The 23,510-nt window shown below is 54.3% G+C and overlaps 1 protein-coding gene across 2 annotated transcripts in view; it reads left to right on the plus strand.

Moving 5' to 3' along the window:
- Window positions 1–23,510, plus strand: part of PTPRU (protein tyrosine phosphatase receptor type U) — a 55,070-nt gene that overhangs the window by 2,559 nt on the left and 29,001 nt on the right. Inside the window, exons 2-8 of one of the 2 annotated variants that reach the window (XM_034069217.1) lie at window positions 12,046–12,174; window positions 17,735–18,006; window positions 18,088–18,169; window positions 18,607–18,722; window positions 18,918–19,092; window positions 19,635–19,928; window positions 20,884–21,192. In XM_034069217.1, the coding sequence (XP_033925108.1) occupies window positions 12,046–12,174; window positions 17,735–18,006; window positions 18,088–18,169; window positions 18,607–18,722; window positions 18,918–19,092; window positions 19,635–19,928; window positions 20,884–21,192 (1,377 nt within the window). Of the gene's footprint in view, window positions 1–12,045; window positions 12,175–16,939; window positions 17,077–17,734; window positions 18,007–18,087; window positions 18,170–18,606; window positions 18,723–18,917; window positions 19,093–19,634; window positions 19,929–20,883; window positions 21,193–23,510 lie in introns of those variants that run through there. The other variant, XM_031043807.2, reaches the window with a different exon arrangement.

Raw genomic sequence — 23,510 nt, forward strand, 5'->3', positions numbered from 1 at the left:
TCCCCTCCCTGCTTGTTCTGCCAGGGAAGAGTCTCTTTGCCTTGTTCCTGTATGTGGGGTTTTAATGCCTTGGCCTTTCCTGGAGCATCCAGACAGTGCAAACACCCCTCAGGCTCCTGCATGTGGATGCTATGGAGAATCCCATAGATGTGACCAGGGCAGAGGTTCCAGCTCCCAAGCCCTTGGCTCTCCAGTGTCCACTCTCCATGCACTGGAGCATGGTAGATCTTCATCATCTGAGAGGGTGAAGAAGAGTTTAGGGATGCTCCAAGTAATAGGGATGTTCTGAGTGATGCTGATGCTCCTGGGTGGACCTGTCCCTCTGGCTCCATATCAGAGATCCGCACTGGAGAGTAGCAATGCCTGTGTTTCCTCCCCACCAAGACTCGCTGTTGCATTTGCCCCATTTTTGCCCTCTTCTTGCTCCAGATCTCCTGTTTCATGTGTTGACTCTGGGTGTTTGGACCTGCCCTGGTCGGGAGCAGGGATCCTGGTGAGTCACCTCCTGGCTCAAACTGCACATTTTTCCCTTTATTATCCAAACCAAGACAAACCAGCCCCATTCCAGCTTCCTTGGGAGCTTTCCCGGAGCAAAGCCCAGCAGGAAGAAGAGGGGAAGCAGAGACACCTCCTGGAAGACAAAGGCAGATGCTTGTTGGTGTCTCTGGTTGCGACAACCTCTCCTGACGCTGGTTTCCCCTTGGATGGAGCTTTCCCATTGCATACAACCCATCACCCCGTCCTCGCTCTGCAGAGGGGCTCAGAGCCCAGAGCATCCCATCCGAATCCTCTCCTGGGGTTTGCTGCTTTGCTTTTAGCAGCCATGTAAGGGTTAAGCACGAGGCGATGCTGAGGCAGAGGCAGGTAAATCCCTGCTGCATGCTTGGAGCTGGGAGGTAGCGCAGGCTCCGGGAGCCTTATCCACACATCTCTGCCATCTGCCTGCTTAAACCTCCATAAATAAGCTTTTTAATAATCTATTATTAACATGCACTATAATTGTCTTATTAGACATGTCTGGGAACCTTTAGTTACCGCATGATTAAATGTCAGGGTTCCCAAACCATTTCTGCCTGAAGGCAGCTTGGGATTTGCTTGGATCTCATCCTCCCATTCCAAGCTGGAGAAACCCACTTGAACATGGGGAAACTGAGGCTTTCTCCACTGGGATAAGGAGGATTCCCAGCAATTAGTCCTCTGGAGCTGATTGCCTCCTCCTTGGCAGCCTTAATATAAAGAAGTCCTGGAGATGGAGCTTTCCCTTTCTGCTGCAGGTGGCCTGGCAGAAGCTGCTGCTGCTTTTTCCCTGTGCTGGGATGGATGCGGATGGGTGATGGGACAGATGCGGATGGGTGATGGGATGGAGCAGAAGGGATGATGTCCTCCATGCCTGGAGGGGTCCTATGGACACAGGTTCTGCCTTTCATTTTAAAGGCAGCAGTGTTGATCCTGCTTCCTCAATGATGGTTTCCTGCAGCTCATCCCCTGGCTGCTTTTATGCTCCTCCAGGTCCTGCCTGGGGTGTTGTGGCCCTGCTCTGCAGCCAGGGTGCTGGTGATGGGATACAGGTATCCTGGGGTAGCCCATGAGTTTCCTATAGGTTTAAGGGGCTCTTTGCCCCCCTAGTTTCTCCCATCTGGAGAGCAAATCCAGGCATGGATCGTGGCAGCTCTGCAGGTTGGGATGGGGCTGTCCCTGTGGACCTCTGCCAGGCCCCACATCTGGCTGCTGATGCTCTGCCCACTGTGGCAGCAGGACAGTAAAGCTCCCCCATGGATGTGGGGCTGTTCCCATGGGGAACCATCCATCATGGTGTCAGGGCAGCTCCGAGGTAATGGTGGGGCTGCAGTGGGAGTGCAGGGAGGGTGATGCTCCTGCAGTCTGGGGTTCAGTGGGGTCCTGGTGTGTGGTTTCCTCCCCTCCTTCCCTCTCACACTCACAGTGAAAGAGCCTCCTGACTGGTTTTGGCCATACATTCATGTATCCTCACCTTCCTGCAGCCCCAGAGTGCTCCAGATGTTGAAACAGGAGCTGGGGGAGGCTTAGTGGGTGCTTGGCACCCCCATGTCCCCTCTCTGCAGCTGGATCGTTGCAGGCAGAGCAGATCTCAGACTGGTTTTGTCTTACCCTGTTTTCTTACAATGTTTTATTTGATTAGGCTTAAAAACCATTGGAGAATTGCCCCCAGGAAGGTGATGCAGGGCTCCCTGGGGCTGCATAGGGCTGACAGAGGGTCCATCCTTCCCCATGCTGGGTCCTGGGGACCCGTTTGTCTGGGAGCCCTACATAAGCCAGTTGACAGCTTTGACTTCCTAGCCCCTCTCCTCCATGGATCAAAGAATATAGACTCAAGTCTATAGAATCAAGGTTGGAAAAGACCTTTAAGCTCATCAAGATCAATCTTTACCCCAGCACTGCCACGGCCATCACTAACCCATGGCACTGAGGGCCTCGTCTCCACGGTGTGTGTGCACTTCCAGGGCTCAGCCCTTTCTTGCCATCATTAAACCAATCAGGGTTATGGATACAGCCTTTGCCTTGAGATGCTCGGAGCTCTCCCAGGACAGGACCAGGGGATGGCGATGACCTGATGGGTCTTAATGAGGCCACTGTCCCTGCGGCCGCCCGGCATGGATGCAGATGCCAGTGTGTGGACATGAGCCGCTGGGCACTGGAGCCTGCTGTGTGCTTCATGCTGGAGACCTGCAGCCTAATGAGCCCAATTAGCCCAGCGGAGGAGCCAGTGCTGCTCTGCTCAAGGTGCTTCACCCTGCGATTGGCCCTGCTGCTGCTGCATGAGTCACCGGGAGGAGAACAGGGACCGGTCTGGAACAGGAGATGCAATGCTGCAGCCCAGCCACTTCCCTAGTGCAGAGCCTCATCTTTGGGATGCTGCCCGGGGGTCATCTTGCTGCTGACAGGAGATGATGGAAATGGCTTTTTCTCTGATGGGCCAGAGGCGATGGAGCATTGGGGCCGCTTGCGTATGGAGGTGAATGCAGGCGGAAGGATGGACTATGGACAAACTGCATTTGGATGGATTTGGAGGTGTCTGTGGAGCTGCTGTGGTTTGGGGATGCTCTGAAGGGCTCTTTAGGGTGTAGTCTCTTCCCTGTCCCGTGCTGTGTGCCCTGATGCCTCAGTTCCCCCCACATCTCGAGCTGTGATGGGGCAGCGAGTCCCTGCGGGTCCACCCAAGGATGGTGTCTCCTCAGAGGCCTTTCCCCTATAGCTGGGGACAGGGATCTGTTGTGGGGAAGGGCAACCCCACACATCCTAAAGTGCCAGGCCCAGGGTCATGCACAGCTTCTGACCACTCCACAGCGCATCCCTGCCCATCAACCCGTGCTTAGCACAATGGATGCTCCTCTCATCACAGCTAGGTGCTCTAACTGGGGTGATGGGATTAGCAGGGATGGGGGATCCCTGGTCACCTCAAAGTCCCCTCTTGTGTGGCAATGGGGCACCCGTGGAGGTGGGTGCTGAAGCTTTCCAGGGTGTTTATGAGGAAGGAGCAGCTCGGGGTTGACTTTCAAAGCCCCCCTCCACTGTCAGGCTCCATCCTCTCTCCATGGGGATGTGATGCAGATTTGGCCACTGCCCAACCAGGTTTTTCCCCAAGGACTTTCCCATTTCTGCTTGGTTTTGACTGTGTTTTCCGCTGTCTCCTGAGTGCTTACATCCCATTGATTTTTTCCTGCATGCAGGAGCCAGGCTGCTTTCCTCGGGTCCTAACAGTATCAAGCCGAAGCAGCACATCTCCGTGTTGGCCTAGTTCTCTTTTCATTAGCTGAACTTCTCATTTCATATCTCACCTGGGCTCCTGCCTGCAGAGCTGCTGCTCATCCTGTCTGCCTCTGTGCAAAGGGCTGTCTCCTGCCTTGATTCCCATGTTGGGTTGGGAACAGGGAGCTGGATGGGGGAGGATACATCCCAGTTCTTCCCTGTGGGTACCCAGAGAAGCTGTGGCTGCCCCATCCCTGGCAGTGCTCAAGGCCAGGTTGGACACAGGGGCTTGGAGCAGCTGCTCCAGTGGAAGGGGTCCCTGCCTGTGGCAGGGGTTGGAGCTGGAGGAGCTTTAAGGTCCCTTCCAACCCAAACCTTTCCATGATAATCAGTGTAATCCTGGTGTTTTTAGTGAGGATGCTGCAGGTCAGCCCCTCTGCTCTGTGTGCTTACTGCTTGGCAGTGGTTTTCCTTTTCCCATGGGATGGAATGTCCTGAGCCTTCCCACAGGGAATGTGGTGTGGGTGCTGCATTGGGCTTGCTGGAAATCCAGCTTTGGAAGGGGGCTCCAGACTCAGAGGGACAGTGATGCCTTCCCTTGCCTTGGTGTGTTGGGGAAGGGGGCTTGGGGTGCAGCTGGGGAGTGGGTATTGGAGCAACCAGGATGGAGAGGAGGGAGTCGGGATGGATGGATGCATGGATGCGTCTTCTTGGCTGCTAGCATCATCCATGAGCATCCTTCACCAGGCTGTTGGCCACAAGCTCATCTTTGTGTGACCAACCTCGAGGTTTTGCTGTTGGGAACATGGATTCAAGCCTGTTGTTTCCATGCACTGAGTCTGCCTGGTCTCAGCAGTGCAGGAGCATCCCTGCTGGTGCTGTGCTCCTGCCTGCTCACCCTTAGAGCCAGAGCAGGCAGGGCTGGTGTCTGCCTGCATCTCACCTGGGTTTTTATAGGGCCTATGGAAACAAAGGGGGTGGGGGCAGATGTGGAGCAGCTTTCTGGGGATAAAAAAAGGGAGATTTGATTCCATTTGCTTTTAGCATCTGCAAAGCAAACCTGGTGCTGCCAGCGACGAGGGGAGGTATTAAAAGCAATAAATAAGCTGTTGAGCAAAGGCATCCGCAGGCTTCTGCAGCTCTGGATTTACAATGTGCTGTCCCCAAGTGCCACTGCTTTTATACCCAGTGTCTGCACCCAGGGCCATGGGGGAATGGTCGGAGCAGTTAATAACCTATGGGTGGCACTGGGATGCTGATGGGGACCCTGAGATGAGTTTGCTGGAGCTGCTGGGTTTGAGCCCAGCCGCAAGGATGGATGAACTGAGCTTGCTGATGGGGTTTTGGGGCTCAGTTGGTTGTATCCCCCCTTTCCCTGGCCATAGGGTGCCTGGTTTGGTCCAGCACTCTTCCTCCAGAGCCTTGATGGGGGCTCTCTGGGCACAAACGGGCTCAGGGGGTTGAGTTCTGCATTGCACTGGGACCTGCTCCTGCTCTGCCCTTCCTCCTCACTCCTCTTCCTCCCATCCTGATCTCCCTCCGGGGCTGGGGAGTGGATGCTGGGCACAGTGAGGACCGGGTGGCTCTGTCGCTGGCTGCTTTTGCCACGTGAGGGCTCTTTGATAACGCAAGTGGCTCTGTTTTCTGCCTTGAAAGGCCATAAATAACCCAGGCGAGCTGCTCCCCGCGGCCCCGTGTGCTGGCACCCGCTCCATCACGGCAGGATTAGCCCACCGGAGTGCGTCGCTCCTCCATCCATCACCGCAGAGGTGGTACCCGGAGCCGGGATGACGATGAAAGGTTTCCCCCATCTTTCTCCCTTGCAAAATGGGGTTAATTCGGAAAACTTGGTGTTTCCCATGATTTCTGCAGCTGGTGTTGGAGCCCCTCGGGCTGGGCTGGTGCTGCTGCTGTACCATAGGGCAGCTGCTTTCCCTGCCTGAACTTGTACCAGGGACCATCCCCGTGTCCTCAGGGATTCCCCAGAAGCAGCAATTCATCCTTGGGGCTCATGATCCTGGCCTCTCTGGGTCCATAGGCATGTATGGCTGTTAGCTTTCAGCATAGCCATGGGGACCTCATGGTAATAAAGGAGCCAGGGGACAGAAATGAGCTTTCCTCCCCTTCTTTTTAATTTCTTTTAGTGATTTCCCCCTTTTTTACCATTGTCCCCCAGGGTGCCAGGTCACTGCATAGTGCAGGAGCTGTAATTGCAGAGCGAGCGATCGATACCGGCAGGATGGAGGTTTCCAAAGGCCTGCCTTGTTTTCCTTTGTATGGAGTCGAAGAGGCAGCCCTGAGGATGTTAATGAAGTGATGGTTCGTTATTAAAGCACTTGTGTTGCAGGTTAGTGGCCTCCTGGCCAGGTATCTCCAGGGGGTTCCTATGCTGCAGGACCCGGTGTGAGTAACAGAGGAGTGATGCTGGCCCTTCCCCAGGGGACCAGCACTGACCAGATCGTGGTGCTGTGCATGGACAGCACTTGGATGTGGTGTTAAATGCATGTATCCACCTCAGCCATGGGGCTGGAACCTCTTGGCTTGTGCCCCACAGCATCCTTGCAGGACAGCCGGAGGGGTGTGATGCCTGGCTGCATCATTGGGGTGATGCAGCACCCTGGTCCTGGCTGTGCTGACCCCTGTGGGAGCTGCTTTTTGGGGTGGGAAGGAACAGGAGCTGCATTTTGTAGCTGGATGTGGCCCAAGGAAGGGCTCTGGCCAGCAAGATCAGTTACTCCCCTATTACTTTCAGATGCATCTTCATGGTAAGGGGATGCGTGGTGCACCTGCTCCTTGCCCATGCACAAGCTGGCCCCGTCGCATTGCAAACCCTTCAAGATTGGTATTTTCCTGCTTCTATTTGCTTCCCTCAGGCTGGGGAATACCTGTAATGCATCTGTATCTCCCAGTTCCACCCCTGTCCCCATGCCAAAGGTCCTTTGGAGGCTTCTGGGGCTGGGTTCTCACTGCAGGAGGTTTAACACCTCCATGGGAATCTGCAGGTAGGAACCATAAAGTGTCTTTAACAAGCTAAAAGAAAGAGGTTTATGTCTTCTGTAGCTGCTGGTAAATGGATATTGTTCTCCTTGTCCCATGCTTTCCAAACACTGAGGTTATCAGGCATAAGTGACTTATTATGCAAATCCTCCATCTTAATATCTGGCTGTTCTCTCCCTGGAATTGCATTGGCTAAACCCCATGTGCTATTGGAGCTGCTAATGTTTACACATTAGCTTCTTTTGGCTAATATGTGAGGCTTCAAGTTGCAAATTGATGTTTCTTACAGCTGAGCAAATTATTTTTCTATTAAATGCAATATTTAAAACGATTTGGAGAAGCAAAACAAACTAGTGGTGAGCATCCTAATGGGGCTGCTTTCCATATTCTTCCAATCAGCTTTTGGCAGGGCCAAGAAATCAGTGTTTTTCCCCTCAAACATTTCTATCTCATAGAAGTGTGGAGCAGCGAATGGAGGGAGGGGGTTCATTGTAATCTCTATGTGATGCACAAACCCACGTTGAGGTGCTTGTTGCCTTTTGAGTGTGCAAAGTGCAGCTAAGGGGGGATTTAGCTCATCTTTGCTTGGACTGGAAGAGATTTGCCCACTGATGAGACTGAAATCCCAACGTGTTTGCGCTTGGTATGGAGCTGGTGGGATGCCCAGTGTGGAGGGGTCTCCATTGGTGGGCGATGTGGGATGCTGCAGTGCAGGACTCAGTCCGCATCCTGGTTTGCTTGGTGCTGTGAGTCCTGGAGCATCATTCCCTTGGGAAGTGTGATTCCCATGCAGGTAGGAGCACAGTTTCTAGTCCCATATCCAGTAATAACCTCGCCTGGGAGCCTGTGGTGTGGTACGTACGAGATGTTGCTGCCTAAGAAGTAAATCTCATTTGCAGTATGTGTTCCCTATCCCCTGTGTCTGCTGGCGCCCGGAGGGAAGCAGCTCCCACTGTTTCCTTCCCAGGGCTCCTTCCCGTAGGAGTGTGCCGAGGAAATCACCTTTAAATAGCAGCCGGGATCTGGGAGGTGGGAGGCTGGCTCGGCTCCACTGGGGTGCTGGGAAAGGGATGGCATCTCACCAGCATCCCAGCAAAGGGATGCTGTCCTGGGGGATAAGGCCGGGCTGCTGCTGTTATGGGATTTGCCAAAGCACCTCCATGCCTCCGTTTTCCCCCATGGAGCAGTGGCATTAACCATGTATCCTTTGGTGCAGGAAAAGAGCATCTGATTTGCATTGAGAGGTCTTAGGTTTGATAGTCCAGGGCTGTGTGACTTTGTGTAGCCTCCGGCTCCATCCCTGCTCCTGGGAAAGCTCTGGATTTGGGAGGCTCACCCCTGAACATCACAGTGTGTTCTGTGATGGGTTGTAGCCCTGTCACTGTGTGGGGTGTTTGGCTGCTGGAGTGATGCAGGTTGTGCCCTCTGGGTACCCGAGTCCTGATTTCCTCCTGATAATTACCTGGGATGGAAGAGCAGGAACTGCTGGAAAAGGGCAGGATGAGCAATGAATCCAGCTGCTGAAAGCTCACCTGTGTTAGTTAGCTTTCCTGGCCGGTGCCTGCATGGCACAGTGTGCTAGGGGCTTGTGTCCTCAAGCTGCATCCTGAGGATGACCATGGGGCTAAGCCAAGATGGGAGCAAAACGGGCTTTTCCCCATTGATTGGCTTTGCTTCGTGTTGGACTGGGAGTCCTGGATGCCTGCCTTAGCTCTTGGGAGCCCATGCTTCCTGAAGTTTGGATATAAACCCTTTCTTAATGCCTTCCCACTCTGGGACATGTTATTGCTGTAACATCCCCATCAGATGATGCTCTGCATGGTGCAATGTCATTACTCTTGTGGGATACTGCGAGCCCATCGTGGGTGGTGTCAGGCTGCCCTTTAGCACTGGAGCCTTTTCAAGGCTGCTCAATAAAAGCAAAGAGAAGCCCATGGAGCACGTCCCATGGTGCAGGAGGTTAAACAGAAAAGGTTTAAGTATGTGATTAACTGAAGCGAGAGGAGCATGGAGCCGGTGGATGAAAGAGCACGGGGCGGGCTGATGGGCAGGCGGCCACATTCCTCAGTGGCCACGGAGATCTGATTAAATGCCCTCCATTGTGCTTGGTACCTTGGGCTTCCTTTTCCTCCCTCTTCTTTGTGAATCCTTCATTCCTCCTCTCCCCTCCTTGGTTTTCCTCCTCTTCAGCCCAAGGGAGGGGGATGCTGGGTGGCAGCGGTACCCAGGGGATGCTGGGTGGCAGTGGTACCCGGGGGATGCTGAGCAGCTCCAGTATCCTTATCCCTGGTGAATGCATTATCTCTCCTTTTTTTGTTCTTTTAAAAGAAAAGTTGGTCCATCTGGTGTTTCACCCCCCTATTATTGCTCATCTCTGCTCCCCTTTGCCTAGTGCTGCAGTGGTACCCAGGAGGGATGCTGGGTGACACCAGTATCCAGGATGGATGCTGAGCAGCACTGGTACCAGTTTCCCTGGCAAGCCCCTCAAGCCACCTCTTTTTACTTTCTATTTAAGGAATATTGGTCCATCTGGTGTGTAACCCCTGTGTTAGTGCTCATCCCTCTGCTCCCCTCTGCATGGGCATGCCAAGGTGCCATAGGGGTTTGGAGTGGGGTGTTAAATGGGGTCCAGCTCATCCTTAGCATGGGGTGCTTGTCATGCATTGGGGCAGGCTCTGGGTTTAGGTGTTTTGGGGTGTTCAGGCATCCTCTCAGATGCATCACCCCCCTCGGGATCCCAGCATCACCCCTCCTGGAGCACAGCATCACACCCCCAGCAGTATTTATAGCTGCCTTTGCGCTCACATTGCACCTCCTGCGCTCGCTGCCTTCATCACAGTGCCCGGAGCTGCTGTTAGCCTGGCCTCCAGCCAGAGCACGGGCTGGGAACTGGGGGCTCCTTGTTTCTGCCTGGTGATTTTTAGGGCACATCCAGACCTGGAGCGGTGCCACAGAGCCCATCCTGCTGCCATTAGCCCTTAGCTTGGGTATAAGCATCCCCGTTGTTGCAGATGGATGTTGCAGGTTACAAACACTTTGAAAGCTGCTCTGGGTTTAACCCCTCTGACTCCCCTCTAGAACATTTAATGTCCCTCTTAATCTTGTGATGGGGAAGGAAAAGGTGATGGGGAAGGAAAAGGGGCTGGAGGTCAAGCTTCCCCCAACCCTGCCCTTGGGATGGGGAGGGATGGTGTCAAAAGCATCCCATAGCTCATGGAAACTGAGGCTCTGTAAAATGCTGCTTATTTCTTCCCCTGTGTATACAAATCAGAGGCAGATTTGCTGGTGAGGTGGAGCTGCCTTCGTCTCACAGAGAGGATGGGGGGAAGGCTCATGTTGGGAAAAGCCATAACAATAAAGCTGTCCGAGGAAGGAGATGGATCAGCTCGGCCAGCTGCGCCTCCATCAGCGCAAGATCTACTCCATGTAATTGCATTTTAAGCTTCTGGAGCCTGGGAATCATCTTGGAGGTGGCCAAAGATCCAGCCTTGGAGTGGTGGAGCAGGGGGGAAACTGAGGCATGGGACTGGATGGGGCTGGGGGGGATGTGCTGGGGATGGCAGCGGGATGCAGGTGATGGAGATGCAGCCCAGGAGAAGGTTTCATTGCCCCTGATGCCATTAGTGGCAGGGAATGGTTTAATGGGAGCAGAGGAATCACTTTTCCCTGGGAAGTGGGGCTCTGCTAGCCTGCAGTGCTGTTGGTTTCTCACACCAAAAACCCCAACACTAAGAACAAATTCCTCCATCCCAGAATATCCCATTTCAGCAGAACTTGGAAAGAAACACTTGGCTTTTTTTCCCTCTCTAAACCACTTGGCACTTGGTTCCTGACACTGTTTTATTTGGATTCCTTTTATTTTCTTCCCTTTCCTTCCTGGAAAACTCTGACAGATTTGTGCTTCCCCCCCCTTACTTTTCCCATTAGGAATCAGAGCCAAGTTTCAGGCTCAAATCCGGAGTGTCTCGGGACGGTGCGGGGGCACATCCGCACGTGGGCTGGGCAGACGCTCCATTTCGGGAAGGAGTTTAGGGAAGCTGTGATGTCTTAGTGCCTCCAGGCATGTGAATAGGAGAGAATTTGTTAAAAGGAAGCTTCTTGTGCTTCCAAGAAGAAGAAAAACAACTTTGGGGGGGGGGGGGGGGGGTTGGAATTTGATGACTTTTAGAGTCCTTTCCAACCCAAATCATTGGTGATGGAGCCCTTGTGCTTTGTAACATGAGTGTGAAGGGGGGTGGGAAGAGCCCCAGATACGTTCTTCCTTGTGGAATTGTTGGGAATCATCATTTTCTGGGCATTTTACAAGCGTTTCTGCAGTGTTTGGACTCGTGTTTGCAGCAATGACGCATCTGAGCATCCCCCACCATGGGGAAGCACAACCGGTGCCTACAGCAGCGGGGCCATTAATGGGCAAATCCCCAGGTGGTGGTGGGGAATTACTGATGTAATTTGGGGCTAAACCAGGGGAAAAACAGAAGAAATAATCCCCTGGCCCTGCTCCGCTTCAATGCGGGCCCATTAGGGGGATGTTTGCCTTTGTTTGTTCTGCTTGCTCAGGGCTTTCTTGCCCTCGTCAGCCCAGGGGCTTGTATGAATTAGTGCTGGTGCCCTGCTCCTCCTGTAATCTGGGGGTTTAATGGAATAATAGGTCAGTGTTAATGAACCGGCCCTGAGTGGCCCCATGGCAAAGCCGGCTGGAGGCAGCGTGGGGGGTGATGGATAAGGATGCGGGATACGGGGCTGGATGCAGGATGCACGGCTGGTTGGCATCGCAATGTGCTACCTCGGTCCGCATGGGGATGAATGGCCTCTTGGCATGAATTCCCATTCTCAGTGCTCAGTCAAGCACCTTGTGGATAAAACCCAACCCCTTGATAGACAAATGGAAGGGCTCAGCAGTGCCAGCCCACAGCTTGGGGGGGTTCAGTGGGGCTGTGATTGCTGCAGGTCCTGCCTGAGAGCTGCTGTTGTTGTGTCAGGCCATGGACAGACCCCCAAAGAGCTCAAGGTGAAAGCACAAATCCTTGTGCCACAGTCGAGTACCTGTTTGCTGGGACAAATCCTGTGTTCTGTGGCTGGCCCCTGGCAAGCAGAGCTGGGATCTGTATCCTGTTCCATGGCTGAGCATGGGAATTGAGACCTGCCAGCTTGTTTCACTGGTGTGGGGACCTGAATTGGGGGATTAGTGGTAGATTGACCATAACCTCATTGCAGATGGGATGCCCTGTGTTTTGGGGGTGTTGCACACATACAGCAGGGCTGTGGGGAGGGCCCAGCCGTGCAGTGGGGTCTCAGTGGTGCTGATGGGGTCTCTCTCTGCAGCTGGCTGCACCTTTGAGGAGGATGGAGACCTGAACCAGTGCGAGTACAGCCAGGGAGAGGACGATGACTTCGGCTGGGAGCTCATCCGCAGTTACATGGTGCCACATCTGACGGCTGACCTGCCCCACGGTGAGTCCTGGTCCTCCTCCATGTCCCCATGGCCTTCACCCCTCGGTCCTGTACCCCAGAGCAGGACCCCATAGCTCCTCCTGGTTTAATCCCTGCAGTGCTTTACCCTTGACTCGTCCTCGGCTGTGCGGGCAGGGGGTGATGAGCTGCGTCCGTCCTCAGCAGGATGCTGTGTGGGGATGTGGGTCCCTGCTCCTGGGGTGCAGCAGCACAGCAGGGACCACGCAGTACCCGGAGCACTGTGTTCAGCTCCGGGGGCCCCAGCATGAGGGATGTGGAGCTGGTGGAGTGAGTGCAGAGGAGGCCACGGAGATGCTGCGAGGGCTGGAGCAGCTCTGCTCTGGAGGCTCGTGCTGCTTCTCCTGGCTCGTGAGAGATTCCCATCTCTGGAGGTGTGGAAAAGAGGAGAAAATGTGTTTCTGGCTTTTGCAAGTGCAGGGAAGGCTGCGGCTGTGAGTTGGAGGCATCCGAAGGCTCAGGAGCTGTAAGGAGGAAAATGCAAATGGACTCTTCTCGTTTCCCTTTGCTTTTATCTTTTTAATCTCGTTGCTTTTAAACCAGATTTAGTTATTTCTGGGTGCAGGCTGGGGGAGCAGAGCCATGGGGGGGAGCTCCCTTCCTCCCATGGTGTGGGCATCGTGCCTGGCTGGCACTGGGGGCTTTGCTTACTCTTAGCTCCTCACTGTGACCCGCTTGAGTTGGTGCCCATTTGCTCTAAGGGATGCACTGGGCTTGGGATGCTCCTTGAGTCTGGGTCTGCTGCCTCCTGCTGCTCCCAGGGCTCCGGCTCCTTGTCCAGCCTGCAGGCGAGCAGGTCCCATGCTGACCATGGGGATTGCTGGGGTAGAACTTGAGAGTAAAAATGACTTTTCCCTCATTAGAACATTAACTGCTTAATAGTAAACTCTTTTCTGCTCCATCGACCTGCCTCCAGCTGTTTATCTTGTGCCTTGTTCATGCCAGGCCTTAATTTGGCTTTTCCCCTCCACTAACCTTCCCCTTCCTTTACCTTCTCCTCTTTCCATTGCCTTTTCCTTTCTTGCCTGTGCTGGTGCAGGGTGAGGGGGAGCAGCCCTTACTCTGCCTCTAGAACTGCTCCTCCCTTGATGATTTCCCAGATAATTGCTTTAAATGGAACTATCCCAGTTCCTGTGTGTCCTAGGGGAGGTTTCCCGGGGCTGTGAGGAGGGAATCGGAGCTGGGGATTGAAATGGCTTGGGATGGAGAGTCTGGAATGTGGAATTAGTTGGGGTTTCTGCTTGGTTTTCAGCTGTAATTTAGTATCACAACAAAGTGCCTGCGCTCAAAGCCTGGTGGATGGAAGGGTTGGGTGGAATGGGGCTGCATGAGGAAAGCACAGTGGTTTTGGGGGTTGCAATGAATGCAGTTTAACTCGACCTGGATGCGACCATCCCAGGTTGGATGCTGGAAGCATGGAGCATTGCAGGCTCCAGCCCTGGCGAAGGGCACCCATCCCTGATACTGACTGACAGTGACACCCAAAGGGATGCTCATCCCCAGAGCTCCCTGATAGCAGGTAGGGACCATTCACTCCTGGTCCTGAGCACCCAGTGGGTGCAGGAACCCTGTTTTGGTGCAGCTTTACCCTGGTGCAAGTAAAGGCTCCTGCAGCCTTATCTCAAGCTGGTGCCCCCCCCAGCAGCTTGGTGGATGAAGAGTATTTCACATCCCTGGGCCTCTCCAGGGAGCACTTTCCAAAGGAGTCTCGTGGTCTTAGATTAAAATGAGTTTTTCTTGGAGATCAGCCAGTTTCAAGGAGCGTAGGATTTATTGGAGCGGATGCTGGCTGCCGGCCACCTGCCGCTACCTTTCCATCCCTCTGGCTTTTTGCTTTCTTCTTTGGTTATGGGGCTTTTACCCCTTTTCTTCCCTTCTGGACTTGTCTCTCGTACACCCATAGACAATGGATGGGTGTCTCTCACGTTGTAATTGTGGTTGTTTCGTTCTTTGAAGTGATTTAGTTGTTGTTTTGTCAAGCAGCAGCTGCGAGGAGCCAGGTAAAGCAGGCAAAGGAGGCTGCACCATCACTGCATCTGCACCAGAATAACTCTCCTTGGGTCCTTTGGCTGCCTTTTGCTCTTGCTATCCTCCAAGCATCACCTCTGTGTGCTGGGCTGATCCATACTTGCCTTCAGGTTGATGTGGGGCTGTGCAGTATCTACCCTTGTGGAAGCCCTGCTCCCCTCTGCAGAGATCCAGGGTGTCCCTCGGAGGACAAGGATGCTCTGTGCAGCTCCAGGTTCTTCCCTGGAGGTGCAGGAACCTTTTGCTGCTGGTGGTTGAATCCACATGTGGAAATCCATAGGAGATGAGCTGGGTTGGGAGAAGGCAAAAAGCTTCAGTGCAGGCTGTGACCAAGCCACTGTCCCCATCCCGAGGAGCTCTGCTGTCCCTCTGTCCCCTCCCAGGAGTCATTCCTTCAATAGTGCCAATAGTTCCAGCATCACTTCCCAAGCAGCTCCTGCTACATAACCCATAAAACCTTGGCAAATTCAGCTTCATTCTTGGCTCCTGGGGGGGAGTTACTGCAGTCTGTGCCGAGCTTCCTGTGGGAGATGGGGCTTGGTGCACCAGTGGGAAGCAGGTACCCCATTCCCATGGCACACTGAGGAGAAGCCAGCACAGGAGGCACTGCTGGGCTTCATCTTCCCCTCCTGGAGGTGGATGCTACAGGGCTGAGACCTGCTCCCCTGGTACCCCTTGGCTGGCAGAGCCACCCTCTGCCTGTCATCCTGCCTGCTGCTGCTTCTCATGGCAACAGGGGCTATGGCTTGGAGTTGTACTTTAATCTCTCCATAGTTTTGGAGGAGGAAGAACGTGTCAAGACAGGGACAGGCTCCTCTTCCTGCTGGGCTGCTTTGGGGTTTTCCCTGAGGGATGCAGGCAGGACCCTTGGAAAGCACAGTGTGATGGGGCAAGCACAGCCTGAGCCTGAAGCTGGAGATAAGATCCTTGGGAACTCTTTTATCATGGCCATGATTACTGGAGCTTATCCTAGAAGACCCTGATTGGAATCCCAACGAAGAGCTGATGATCCCACAAGTGGGAAGATCCAGCTGGAGCCCCCGTGTGAGGACGTGCATGGAAGGGTACCAGCCTTTCTGTTCACAGCCCCCCTGGGCTTATTTTGCAGCTTAGCCCTCATCATCATCGACTTCTGCGTCGCAAATTGATGGTTTTCCCTTAGGGAACATCGCTGGGACTTGTTTCTCTTTTCATTTGTCTGATTGAGATGTTATTTAGTGCTTTCTGAGTCCTTTTCTCTTTCTCCACAGGGCACTTGGGCTCTTCTCTAAAAGCACACCTGAAAACTGCATTAAATCATATTGCTGCCACTGAGGTGGGGGGGTGCAGAGGGGCTGACTTGTTTGTGGGGATGCAAGGGGGCAACGGCTCCCTTGCACCTGCATCTTCATTCAAACTGAGCTTAAATTGAGGATCAGAGGAAGGATTTAAGGAGCGAAGCACAGGTTGATGTGTGCTGAATCCCATCCTTCGGCTGGAAGTCTCAAGCAGGGAATACCCTGGGGCTGTTTCTACAGCTCCCATTTCGTGGGAGGTTTGGAAAGGATTTTCCCCCATCGTGATGTGTGGAGCAGGTTTTTGCTGGCAATGCCAGCATAGGGATAGGGCTCAGGAACAGCCCCAGCAGTGATCGTGCAGCAACCCTCTAAGGGCTGCGAGCGTTCCTGCCTGGTCCTCCCTATAGCTGCAGGCTGCTGCAGGGCTGGGACACCCCATTGCTGCTGGTGGGAGCACCCAGGCAGGGCTCTGCTGCCATTTCATTGGGGTGCATTAAAGAAAGCAACCAAACCCCCTCTCTGCACCAGGAACAACCCCGGGGGCTGACAATGGGGTTTGGGATCCCAGGCACCTCTGTGTGAGGAGGATTTGTTTGGGCCATGGGATGCTCCTGGGGAGGATGCAGCACCTCACCACAGGTATCTCTGCTTCTCCTGCAGTAAGAAGCCCAACCATACCCTGGCTTGAAGCTGGAACAGTTTATAGTAGAGGAGGATATAATTAGCACAGAAGCAAGTGGTGGGATCCTGCTTTTTCCAATGCAACAACACTGGGAAGAAAAGTAAAGGGGAAAACAGTGTGGGGACGCCCTGGCAGCTGCGTGATGCCTGGATGGATTGCCAGCCCTGTGTGTCCGTGCTGACCTTAAAGAACATTCCCAGTCTTCTAAAATAACTCATCAGTGGTTTAATTTAGTCTTGGTCTCTTTATTTTGGTCTTCTGGCTGCATGGATCCACATAGGGTGAAAATGGTCCTTTTTGGGGAATTCTTCCCCCTGCCCCAGCTCCCATCCTTGGAAGGATGCACTTGAAGATGCACTGTGGTGCAGGGCACTTTGTCTCCCCAGCTGATGCTGTGACCCCCTTGGTGTTTCAGGGTCCCCACAGGCATTTTGGGGTCACCCCAGACGTAGCTCCCAATTATGTGAGCGGATGGATGGATGCTCCCTATGATTCCCCATCACCTTTGTTAGGTTTTTCTTGGTGCTACTCGCTGGGACCTGAAGGGAGGAAGGCACATGGCTTAGATTAAATTAACTGGTGGTGAAAGCTATTAATAATGAAGCTTCTACTGTCAGGAAAACAATGGTAGACTTGAATAAATGGCCCAGCTTTGTTACTTACAGTTTCTGCCGTTATTAAAATGGAAGAGATATTAATAATCCCCTTGCCTTTGGTGATGGGAAGGGTTTGGTGGAGCAGCTTCCCGTCTGCCCTGTGTCCTGGCCCCATTGCCATGCTGGGAGCTGCCACAATGAACTGGGATTCCTGCCTCCCTATCGTGCCTCTGAACTGCTTGGGATGGAGGATGCAGGGCAGGAAGGATGCTGCCGTTGGGATTTTCATCCTGCCTGCCCTGTAAGTACAGCTTTGGGTAGCGCCGTGACTCCTGGTTTTGTTGGTGGTGGTTTTGGGTGATGGCAGGTGGGGTACCAGGGGGTGCTGATGATGGAGAGCCGGGTCTGGAGCTGGTATCCCGGAGAGCTGTGGTGCTGCTGCTTGTCAAGCCGATGAGTGCAATCCCCTCCCTGCAAGCGCCCGCTGAGCACAGTTTAAACTCAGCGACAACTGCGTGGTAAATGATACGAGGCAATGGGAATGGAAATGAAACAGCTGGGGCCCGGCTGGGGACCGGAGTGTTGACGCAGCCGAAGCTGTGAGCATTAAAGGAAAGCAGGCGGAGGGGCTCCAGTGGCATGGAAGCCGTTACCGACCCCAGCTTCTTATCCTGGAGGCAGTGGGGCTCATTCTTCCCTCCTCATCCAGTTGGTCAGGTCCTGGTTTGGTGTTGTGCTGCTGCCCAAATAAGCATCCGATGCTGACTCCATCCTGGTCCCTTGCTTTTGTTCTGCGTGTTCCCATGGGCTGGCATGGACCGGTACCCAGTGAGACCTGAGCGTTACTGCGCATCTTTGCAGTCCTGCATCCTCCACCTTCCCCATCCCTGCTGGCAAAGCTCAGGAGGTGCAGAATGGGAACTACTCCGTGCTCTCCCCTCTTCTCCCTCCCACCACAGGCTCCTACCTGATGGTGAACTCCTCGCAGCACGCCCCGGGCCAGAAAGCTCACCTGCTTTTCCAGGCGCTGAGCGAGAATGACACCCATTGCCTCCAGTTCAGCTACTTCATGTACAGCCGGGACGGCCACAGCCCCGGCACCCTCAGTGCCTACGTGCGGGTGACGGGGGGCCCGGTGGGCAGCGCGGTCTGGAATGCCTCCGGCTCCCATGGGCGGCAGTGGCACCAGGCTGAGTTGGCCGTCAGCTTGTTCTGGCCCAATGAATACCAGGTGAGCCCCAGCAAACCCCCCTTTTGCATCACCCAGACCCCCCCCCCCGGCAATGGGTGACCCCTGTGTTTGGTGCTGCAGGTCCTCTTTGAAGCCGTGGTCTCCAGTGAGCGCAGGGGTTATCTTGGCTTGGATGATATTTTGCTCCTGAATTATCCATGCTGTGAGTACTGGGGGAATGGGATTGAAGGGTGGGTTGTGATGGGGTGGGTGGCAGGGTTAATGCCATGGTGCAGCTGGTGGCACTTGGATGGCACTTGGAATCCCAGGCTGTCCCAGTATGTTGGCTGTTACCATTCACCCCTTATTTCTTCCAGGCTGGGGTAGGAGACCTGCCCCTTCTATGGACCCCATAGCCTGGATCGTGGTGGGATGCTGGAGGGGAAGGCCGCATCCCTTCCTGGGACACTGGCTCTTGTATGGAGCCAGGAGCAAATTCCAGCCTCTGAGCTGGGCTGTGAGGATGGGGATCAAGCCTGTCTGGAGCTTGGCTCCAGGCCTGGCATCCCGGGTGGGTTTTTGGGCTGTGGCAGGACTCTTGCAGCGATGCTGCCGTGGGTCCCCATAGAGCTCAGCCACTTTGTCCCCTCTCATTGGCAGCCAAAGCTCCTCACTTCTCTCGCCTGGGTGATGTGGAGGTCAATGCTGGACAGAATGCCACCTTCCAGTGCGTGGCTGCTGGCAAGGCTGCCGAGGCCGAGCGGTTCCTCATGCAGGTGAGCAACAGCAGTGGTGAAACCAGCGTCTCCATCACTTCTGCATCACCTTCCGTGCTTTCCCTTGGGGAGAAAACCCTGCAGGGCACTGGGGAGAAGGGGGTTTCACTCCTCCCTTTTAAGCCACCATCCATTGGGATGTGTTTGGTGGCTCTGGATGCCTCCCGGTGACCCTTGTCTCTCCTGGTGGGGCAGAGGCAGAGCGGTGAGGTGGTCCCTGCTGCCTCAGTGAAGCACATCAGCCACCGGCGCTTCCTGGCCACATTCCAGCTGGATGAGGTGTCCAAGGAGGAGCAGGACCTTTACCGCTGTGTCACCCAGTCCAGCCGTGGTGCTGGGGTCTCCAACTTCGCCGAGCTCATTGTGAAAGGTGGGTGACTTGCTGCTGCCATGGATGGGCTATGGCTGCCCCGCTGTCTGCAGAGGAAGGATGCTCGGGGTGGTGGGATCGAGGTTTCTTGCTACACATGGACAGTGCAGCATAAACCAAGGAAATTCCCTTTCCTGGTGGCCTCAGATTGTTTGTGTTTGATTGCAGTAGATGGGAATGAATTAATGATGGTGAAACTGTGCAGCACCACGCTGGGCAGCGTGGCTTAGACAGATAATTATGGTTTGATCAGATAAAACCCTACTGCAGCTGTTAAAGCCTTACTAAAAGTGATGGAGGGCATGAGAAGCTAAAGACTGGATAGTGCCCTCCTATACTTTGCTGTTGGCCAGTTTGGACAGGACTTGGAGCAAACTGCTCTAGTGGAAGGTGTCCCTGCCCATAGCAGGGGGTTGGAACTGGATGTGCCTTAAGGTCCCTTCCAACCCAAACGTGATTCTATGATTCCATGTCTGGAGATGCTGTGGAGCTGCTTCTTTAGGGGGGGATGCTCCATTTACCCCTTGTCTGATCTCTTCCAGAGCCCCCAACACCCATTGCACCCCCTCAGCTGCTCCGGGCTGGCTCCACCTACCTCATCATCCAACTCAACACCAACTCCATCATCGGCGACGGCCCCATTGTGCGCAAGGAGATTGAGTACCGCATGACCTCGGGGCCCTGGTCGGAGGTCCACGCTGTCAACATGCAGACCTACAAGCTCTGGCACTTGGACCCTGACACGGAGTACGAGATCAGTGTCCTGCTCACCCGGCCTGGCGAGGGGGGCACCGGCAAACCAGGGCCACCCCTCATCAGCCGCACCAAGTGTGCAGGTGGGTGCCACAGCACATCCTTCCGCCTTAGGCAAGGTCCTGTGCCACCCCAAGCCCCAGGCAGGGGGCATGGTTGGGGCTGGATGGATGCTGAGGGTATTTGCTGATGCAGTTGGGGAGCTTGGACCATCCCTGTTCCAATGGATCCACCTTTAATTGACTTTTCCATGGCTGTAAGCAGCATCTCAGGAGGAACCACTCATTAAACACAGGCTGTGGTCATGGCTGGAGGGTATCAGGGGGCACGGTTGGGGCTGGATCCTGAACCAGCATTATCAGCCTGTACAGAGGCATCATGGCTGAGGGTTCGTGGTGTTTGATAGAGCCAGATGTGGTTCAAGGCTGGGCTCCGGCTGTGTGGGGCTGTGCTTGTCCCTCCAAAACCAACCGGGGTTGTGCACAGTCCCTGAGGGCATCGGGACCTGCAGGAGCATCTGCTGGGGTTGCTAAAGTCTGGTGCAGCCCTGAGCTGCTCCAGCTCCTGCAGATCCCAGAGGAATCACCTGGACAAAGACTCTCCATCCCTCTCAGTGTCCTTCCCACCAGCCTTGGCTGTGGAGAGGAGTTTCCTGCCATTAACCCAAACCACCTGCATGTGTGTGTGCTGCTGGCTCCTCATTAAAGCTGATTCCTCCTCCTCGTGCCAATTAGAGCTAATTAAACTCCTTCCCAGCAATGGCACTTGCTCTCTGTCCTTTCAAGAGCCTGACATGGGCTTGATGAAAATGTGAGGGCTCCCATCACACAGGCACGTTTATGTGGTCATTAGGGGCTGTTTGTGGTGTGGATGCTCCACCGTGGCAGGCGGCTGGAGCTGGGTGAGCTTTCCAACCCAAACCAGTCTGGGGTTCTATCACCTTGTTTTTGTGCTGTAAAAGGGTTTTCCTTGATAATACACATAAACCTATGAGCTGCTTTGCTGTCCCTCACCTCTCCCAATCTCTGCTCCCCACAGAGCCCATGCGGGCCCCCAAAGGCCTGGCTTTCTCCGAGATCCAGTCCCGGCAGCTGACGTTGCAGTGGGAGCCTCTGGGCTACAACCTGACCCGGTGTCACACCTACACCGTCTCCCTCTGCTACCGCTATTTTGTGGGCACCGGCCACAACCAAACCTTCCAGGAGTGCGTGAAGATGGAGCGCAACGCCAACCGCTACACCATCAAAAACCTGCTGCCCTACAAGAACATCCACGTCAAGCTCATCCTCTCCAACCCCGAGGGTCGCAAGGAAGGCAAGGAGGTGGTGTTCCAGACGGATGAGGATGGTGAGTCTGCTCAGGGAGGTGCATCCCCATCCCTGGCAGTGCTCAAGGCCAGGTTGGACACAGGGGCTTGGAGCAGCTGCTCCAGTGGAAGGGGTCCCTGCCTGTAGCAGGGGTTGGGGTTGGAGGAGCTTTAAGGTCCTTTCTAACCCAAACCATTCCATGATTGTATTGTCATCCCCAGCAATGGGACTCAATGGCTGATGAGCTGCTGGGGTGTTTCCCGTGGCATGGTGCACATCCGTGGTTCTCAGCCAGGGGCATGATGGGAATATCTCCTGTGGCCACTGCACTAACAGGGAGGGGAAAAGGCCAAGGGCTCTGCAGGGGAGGCGAGAGAAAAGGGACAGGGATGTGGCTGGGGATGGGGAATGCTGAATGTTTGGAGTGATGTGATGGGGATGTCACTGCAGGAACACTGCCCTGCTCCTTGGAGCGGAGTGTTTTATTGTGCCTGCTCTGGTGGTGGGTGCAAGAGCTGGGTGATGGGTAGCTCCTCCCAGCACGAGTCATCCTTGCTCATCCCTTAGTGTGGAACCAAAGCCTGGCAGAGATAATAATAACAATTAAAACAATTAATGCTTTACACTAAGGTAACATCTTTTATCTGCTTGGTCGCTGATTAATTCAGCATTGCTTCATTCTGCTGTTAACCAGAGCCTGGTGCAGCTTTGCTCGGCTTTCCCCACGCTCCTCCTTCATTAAGTTTGCTCTTGGATGGATTTGGGTTGTGAAACAAGCTCTGTGGATGAGTGTGTGTTGGTACAGGGTGTCTGGCCCTGGTTTGCTGGTTATTTTACCAGCAATATCGCTCCTGAAGAGCCGAGCTCTTTCTCTTCAACCTCTGCTTGCTGTGTCCTGGGGCTGTGTCCCCACTGCTGCCACCTGAGCAGGGCTGATGTCCTCACTGGAGGCTCCTGTGGTGCTCCAGGACTCCTGGGTTTGCCACCTCTTGCCTCTGCCCAGCCCTTCCCTGTGAGGATGTACTGGAGCTGGGACTACTGGAGTGATAGCTCAGGCCTGGCCTGACCCTGCACCGTGGTCCCTGGCTCCCCATCAGCAGAGTGCTCAGGTCATTTTGGGCTCTGGAGATCCAGTGAATGCAGCAGGAGCTACAGGGCAGAGTTGGCTCTGTGTCTCCAGTGCCATCCATCAGCGATGGGCCACATCCAGGGCTGGCATCTCCCTGCTGATGATGACTCCTGCTCATCGCATCCTCTTTGCTGATCCATCGGCATCTCCTCCTCATTCCAGGGTGACTTGGCCTTCAAGGACAGCTGGGCAGCCCCATAAAGTGCTGCAGCCAGTGGGGTGAGGGGTCTCATCCTGCCCTGTGGAGGGAACAGCAGTTGGATCTTGCATGGGGTGCAAGGAGCCATTGCAGCCTGGGTGGGTGCTGAGTGCTGGAGCATCCGTGGCTCTCTGTGTCACCAGCACAAACCATTAAGCAAGAGGTAATTAAACTCCAGAGCACTTCTTAGCATCAAGATGGAAGAATGGATAACTGCGAAGGATCCAGCGGGCTCCAGCCCCTTCCTTGCATGATTCCCAAGGAGAAGCTTGCCATGCAATCCCTCTGCATGGGACTTGCCTTGATTCGGGACCCAGTGAACATGCAGCTTTGTGTCCGCATTGCTCATCGCTCCCGTTTTCCCAGGCTGGACAGCAAAGCCTGCACAGCTGGGATGGAGCTGGGACCATCTCCAGGTCCCATTTTCATCTCTAAAGCCTGAATTTGGCACCTTTTTTCTGCACATCAGCACTTTGTGCATCCCCAGCCCTGAGCCTGCTCGACCGGGGGCACCCAGCTTCACGCTCCTGATGCTTCCTTTTCCAGCTCTAATTGCTTCAGCTGTTCTCAGTGTGCTGTGACTGCTCCAGCTGTTTTCCTATGGAATATTAATACAGGAGCCCCAGATGTCTTTCTGCTATACTGTAATCACTCCAGCTGCTTTCCCCCGTGCCTTGATTAACCAGGGCTTGTGGCTTCCCCTTGGATCAAACTTGGGGCTGTGTATAGGCTTGGTCTTGGGGGAGATGGATTGATGGATATCCACCTGTAGCTATTACACATGGGTATGGTCCAGCATCTCTTTGCCTTCCTGTGAGGGGGATGAGGATTTGAGCTGCTAGAACTTGGTGATAAGCAGCTGCCTGTGAAATTAAGCCAAGGTGGTGAAAGCTTGTTAATAATAGGATCTTTGATTGTGGTTGATATTGGCATGAGCCCAGCTTCTGTTGCAGCATCCACCACTGCAGCACTGAGCTTGTCTCAGGGTGGGGGGTGCGCTGGTATTGGCTGCAGAGATGCAAACCCCCCC

This window comes from Melopsittacus undulatus, chromosome 14 (genome assembly GCF_012275295.1).
Source record: "Melopsittacus undulatus isolate bMelUnd1 chromosome 14, bMelUnd1.mat.Z, whole genome shotgun sequence".
Lineage (NCBI taxonomy): Eukaryota > Metazoa > Chordata > Aves > Psittaciformes > Psittaculidae > Melopsittacus > Melopsittacus undulatus.